Below are 6,195 nucleotides of genomic sequence, written 5' to 3' on the forward strand. Positions count from 1 at the left end.
GAGCTGTTAGCTGAGATGATGATATAGGCTACCGATCGAAGCTAGTTGATTTTTGTCTGTGTCGAGGTGTTCAGTCTCTGTGTTGGGAAACATACGTTGGTTCTGGCAAAGTTGTAGTTATTCTTTCGTGAGATTAGAGAAGAAACGGGCGGAAATTTGTCTTACAAGTATTCGTAGCAAGAAACATGCAATCTCTGAAGTGCTCTGTGTTCGTCGCAAGCAATTTTCTTGATTTGTCTAAAAAAAAGCAATTCTCTTGACCTTTCTTTGACACGAGGCTAGTCACCATGCCTACCCCGTAAAGTCCGAACTAAGACAATCCTTAGGTTTCATTCAGCTCCATGATGCATCATAGCTACCGCAATCTTACTGCGGTTTTCTGAAGCGTATCTGTATTTATTTTGTAACAGTGTTTAGCCATTCTTTCTTGTACTACAAACCTTTCATCTTACAACACATCGTTTTCTTGCTTCGATTTTACTGCGGTCAGCTTAGAAAGCATTATTTAACTGAATTCAACTTTCAGCTTCGGTTCACTCTACTGCTAGATGCACACATTAATATGGTGCATGGTATTCTTCTTAAAAAATTCTAGTCAGCTACAGTTTCCTACATCAACACATCAAATTCATTCCCATACCCCTGCTAATCGATGCATCTATCAGATCAGGCTGTAAATGCAAAAGAACCACCAGGCTTGTATCCAATCCTTACTGAACCATGGTGGCATCAGAGAACAAGACAGTTGCGCAAATGCCATATGAAAGATTCTTACTCATACATTAGAGCTTACAAATTGGCACATTGCCTAAAACTGGGTATACATAACAAGCTGGCAAAAGCAGTTGGGTCTCCTTCAGGAAATAAAGATCTGTCATAAACAGTCATGGCACCATAGGGATAGGACCCCTATCTAGCATAGATTGATAGGAGTACATGATCCGGTTACACAGCATCCTAAATTAATCCAAGTGCAAGTTATAGTGAACACAGTAAGAGCTGCTTCTAAGGAAACGCGGCTCTATTATATTCCTGGATGGCACCCTTCATCTTCACATGGCATTTCTGTTTCAGAGAGAACAAAGGAAGGATCAGGACATGTTGTTGCCACTTCAAGCATCAAAATACCAAATAGAGTAATAACAAAAACGCAAGTGTTTGATACAACGATAGGCAAATGTTCTGCTCGCTCAGAATCCGAACAATGAGTTCGAAAAAAAAAAGCTACAACAGTACAGATTAAATGACTTTGAATCCTAGATGGACATATTTACAAGGAGAAATGCCACACACTTAAATTACTGATACATCTGAACCACAAGTCATACATAAGCTCAAGCAACACTGGATATTCTACAATCAAGTTGTGTTCAAGAAAGAATTATAGTATGATCCACTAAGCACCATTAAAAAGGTATTTGCAGTCTCATACATAGCTTCAGGTTCAGTGTTCAAAGATAGGAAGCACTAAATTACATCATGATTGTATTTAAATAGGAAGTCAAACTTCCAAACTTGCTAGGTTTGTGATAATATTGCAAGACAAGAAAACACACTAGCCAACATGTTGGCAAAACTAGGCCTCTTTGAGCTCATATACAGTGGCAAACATGATGACAAGATTGCACTTTGCGCTCATAGTTCAGAAAACTGTGAGACAACAAAACGAGAGGTCCATGCTAAAAACACAAGACAAGTCATTTTTCAGCACCACTACATACTGCTAATATGAGACCATATAAGGGTAAGAACAAGTTGAGGAAGCATTTTGTCTATTACCGCAAGTAAACAATTTTTAATATTGCCCCAGTACAGAAGTAATTTAAAATCATCTTACACCAAGCATTCTCAGTGTTGCTTCACTAATTTTTTTTTTTTTTTTTTTTTTGAAACGGAGGCAAAAGCTTTGCCTCATCCATTAATTAAGAAGAAAGTGCATAGTTTTTAGGAGAAAACCATGCGAAAACCATACAAAGACACCACGGGGCCAAGGCCACACTCGCCACGCCACAAGAACAAACCCACTCGGACACACTGCTGATACAAGCGGACGTCGACACACTCGCCAAGACTAGCTTGCCATCCAACCAAACCGGAGCGAAGACGTCGTGCCTACTATGGGAGGAGCAGACACGGGACACTCCAACATAGCTGAAGAAGACGAACCTCTCAGAGAACTGCGCCAAAACGACCTTGTCGCCCTCGCGACACAAAGTCGATGTCCTCAACACCGTCAAGATGACGAACATTCGGAGCCGCCGCTCCGACATACCTCTGCTCCGTCGCGCCCTGCACGTCCACCAAGGCCACCACCTTTCGGGGTCGCCGCCCCGACGTACCACCGCTCGCTCTCGAGCTGCAACGCCGCACGATTCGTCCTCCGTAACCCAAGCTGCACAGGGCAAACGGTCGCAGACCACGGGCATCACACCAACTCATCCGGGGCCGCCGCCCCGACATAACATCCGACCGTCCCCACCAGGACGCATCCGACCGAGCCGACTGCCCTGCCGCCCACACGGCCAGGGTCGCCACCCAAGCTGTGGCAAGCCACATCCCCGCACCATAGAGATGCTGCCGCACCGCCTTCCGGGACCGCCGCCCCAGCACACAGCCACCTACCCGAGGCCGCCGCCTCGGCATCCTCCAACGTAGAAGGCAAGGCAACGCAGCCCAACAAACAGGCCACCCTCGCCGAGCGAAGGTCATGCGCTCCAAAGACGACGCCTCCAAGAAGGGAAGCGACGAGATCGCCGCCGTCGCCCGCTCCGGCCGAGGCAAGAGCTTGGGTTTTCACCCGGTGAGCACGAAGCCTTGAAGCTAGGAGAGGTAGGAGCTCCACGACGATGCCTTCAAGAAGGGGAACGGCGCCCTGGGGCGTCGCCATCGCCGGCACCGACCAAGTTGGGCTGAGCTTTCACCCGGAGCAAGCCCCCCTCCCGTCGAGGCCTCCTACACCGGCAGGGCAGCCATAGGCCTGCCCGCATACCATCGCCGTCGACCACCAACACTCCGCCTCCTCCGCATGCTGTGGAAGCCGCAGCACCTCAAGCCACGACTAGCATGCCGCCGCCCAAGGGCAGCCAACCGATCCGGGGCCGCCGCCCCGGCTTCCTCGCTGCAAGTCGCACGCAGCCAGACAGCAGCACCTCCTGCCACACCCGGCACGTCCACCGCTCGACGCTGCAGACCGCCGCGCCGCCTGCCCTGGCCAGACGCGCCGCCACAGGGACCTCCACCAGCAGCCACGCCACCCTGGAGCTAGCGCCAAGCCCCAGGCACGAGCCTGCGCACGCCGTCCGCGGCCCTCCAGGCCCAGATGGGCCCCGAACAGGGCCGCCCTGCCGCAGCCCCAACGAGCCCCGTCCACCTCCAGCAGCCTCCGCCGACCTCCCTCCGCGCCGCACACCCAACAGCCCCAGCGCCGCCAGCTCGACCCGCGGAACCACCGCCACCTCGCCGCCTGCAGACCTTCGCGCGAGAGCCTCGGGAGGAGCAAAAAACGCGCCGCCGCCACCATCCTTGAAGCGCGCGCGGCTTCGCCGGCGCCCCCTCCAGCGGCGGCGAGGCGGGGGAGAGGAGGATGAGGGCCGGAGCGACTGCGGCGGCGAGGTTCCCCGGCCTTTCAACAATATTGCTTCACTAATATTGTTGAAAGGCCCCCCAAAGGAATCAATACATAAGTGATTTCAAATGCTCTTACGGCGAGGACTTGTCAAATGCCACTAAACTAGTATTGTCAAAATAACCGAAGGAATCAATCATGCAGCTAGCACCACTACACCGCTATACCAACAGTTGTGATGGACGATGCACGGTGCAAAAACTTAACAAGTGCACTATACAGATAACAGATCCTCTATAGGTCAAAAGGCAAACCTTGCAGGATCGCCCTCAAGGGCAGGGAATGAGGGAGGCCACACCATCATAAAAGGATGGATATCACCAAACCATTGATGATTTACTCTGTTCTCGTACACTTTACGCAGTATTCTGCACTTAATATCCAAGTAGAATATGCATTGAGCACTCCTCAGGAATACGAACTGACCATTGTCTCCCACCTGGCTTATCACCGCATGAGCAATATCCTTACCCTCAAGCGTGTGATCTGACATCCCTAAAATAGGCATCTCATTCAAACAAATGGTATTGATCAGCAACCAGTTGTCCCCCTTGTGGAGCCAAATGCGAAGTTGAAAGTCCATAACATGCATGAGATATACACCGGAAGCATCATCAGCCCCTGACAGCATGGTCTTGAAGTAGTCATACCTCACACCTTGTGGGAGCTGAACTGTGGAGAAACTTGAGGCCGTCATATCCAAGACAATAATGTCGTCACTACTGGCGGATGGCATATAGATTTTGTTGCCGACGAGGACAGCTTCTGGGAAAGAATACAGATCGTGGAGGCAAGTGGCTGTGGTACGCAGGCACCAGACACCATCTTGCAGCATATAGACACGTGCTGTGGACTTTCCTGCCTCCTCTGTCGAATCCCCCAACACACAAAAGTAGGACAAGCCGCTGGCTTCTTCTTTGGAGAGGATTGCACTGAACTTACGGATACTATGGTCCTGGACGCGCGGGCATGGTGGGACGAATTTCATGCCTTTCTCGGCGCATAGCGGGCGGTGTACTCCATGTGTCAATCTTGTTCTTTCATGGCGCTTGGTGAGTACGCTGCCGTTCCGGCAGTGCATTATGTCGTGTGCACCAAATGTATAACCTGCCAGGCGGGGCATGACAGTGGCAAGCTCTGCGGGCTGAGGCAGCATCGGGACAAAGCGTGGAGCATCTAGCTGCCCCGCCGACGGCCCCTCTGAGATGTAGTAGCCAAGGAGGCGGGGCGGGTGGAGCTTGCGGAACCGGCGGAGGAAGGCAGGGTCGGAGGCGTGCCCAAACCAGCGCTTGCAGACGAGCGCGGCGCGGACCAGGGTGGTGGGGAAGACCACGCGGACGATGATCTCCCTGAGAAGATTGTCGTCGTCCAAAACCTTGGTTACAGCCACCATTGATGTTGGGGAAAGTGGCTGTGTCTCGCCATCCAGACGTTGCTTCTTCTCGGTGCGGACACTGTAAAAGCAGCAACCGACAAACATATGCTAACCAGAGTCAATGCAATGTAGTACATACTAATTAATTGAGCAAATATCCATCTGACCATTCATCAAAATAAGCAGTGTGAAATGAAATGTGTGTGTGTGTGTGTGCACGAAATGAAATGTAAAGACCGGACCTTACCACTCGGAAATCTCAGAAGTATCCATCATATATCTTCGAGTAAAGTCTGAAATAAACCTTACACTCATAGAGGATGCCTAGATTAAACCTTGAACTCCTAATCCCGAAAATCACCACCCTAAACTTACCATTCCCAGTCTAACGTTGAATTTATGTCGGTCCCAAACGGTAGGATCGCTGACTTTGGCACTCGTTGTCTAATTTCATGTCGCTGCTATCTATGGCGCGTGTGTCATATCCTGATAAAAGGCCAGGACATACGGCCGCGCTCGTAGAATATGCCGATGATGTCTTATCTTCGGTGCTTAACTCTCTGCATGCTCTTAGCACTTTGATGCTCGTGCTAGTTAAAATTTCTTCTTATGTTTTCTTCAATACTGGAGTTCAGGCCAGAGTATGTTCTGAATTTAGGAGATACACTAGCCATGAGCCGACGATCCTATGCAGCTTCACATTCTTGCGATGTCGTCCTGTTTCTCGAAGGCCGAGGCCTCCTCGAGCGCCATTACGGAGCTAACGGCATCTCCAGCGAGTCGATCCAAATCGGCGACCTAAATGTTTCGTTTTTGTCCGTTTGGATCGGCCTGTGGACAAGATGTGTATTGTGGAGGCGGCTGCGCGAATTGTGGTGGTGTCGCTGGCGACGCGTACAGAGAAGGCGGTGGAACCTCATGGCCATCCCACGCTGCCTGTGGTGGCGTGTGCGGCGGTAGCGATGGTGGAGGCTGATGGAATTAGGTACAATTTCCATGATTAATTCCAGAATATAAAACATGATGACAACAACTACTAATATGTGAAACTCGAACATACTAGATGCATTAATCAACATGAGTAGCAGTAGCACACGGTAAAACATCCATCGCTAAACAGATCGAGATATGTTGCACGTACCGATCTGGTGGAGGTGGCAGTGGGGTGTAGCAGATGATGTCGCAGGAGTAACGT

At 50.5% G+C, this 6,195-nt stretch overlaps 1 protein-coding gene across 1 annotated transcript; it reads right to left on the reverse strand.

The window, feature by feature from the left end:
- Positions 1-833: 833 nt before the first annotated feature.
- LOC127345272 (uncharacterized) lies at positions 834-5,888 on the reverse strand. The gene is made up of 3 exons (XM_051371716.2): positions 5,248-5,888; positions 3,880-5,079; positions 834-1,065 (listed from the first exon to the last, which is right to left on the reverse strand). The coding sequence occupies exons 1-3, from the start codon at positions 5,313-5,315 to the stop codon at positions 1,053-1,055; spliced, it is 1,281 nt and encodes a 426-aa protein (XP_051227676.1). The 5' UTR covers positions 5,316-5,888; the 3' UTR covers positions 834-1,052.
- Positions 5,889-6,195: the final 307 nt, after the last annotated feature.

This window comes from Lolium perenne, chromosome 3 (genome assembly GCF_019359855.2).
Source record: "Lolium perenne isolate Kyuss_39 chromosome 3, Kyuss_2.0, whole genome shotgun sequence".
NCBI classification, from domain to species: domain Eukaryota; kingdom Viridiplantae; phylum Streptophyta; class Magnoliopsida; order Poales; family Poaceae; genus Lolium; species Lolium perenne.

Coding starts and splice junctions, on each gene's coding strand:
- LOC127345272 (XM_051371716.2), bottom strand. CDS start 5,315: ATGAGTGTAAGGTTTATTTCAGACTTTACTCGAAGATATATGATGGAT. Junction 5,080..5,247: donor ACTTCTGAGATTTCCGAGTG/GTAAGGTCCGGT, acceptor CTGCTTTTACAG/TGTCCGCACCGAGAAGAAGC.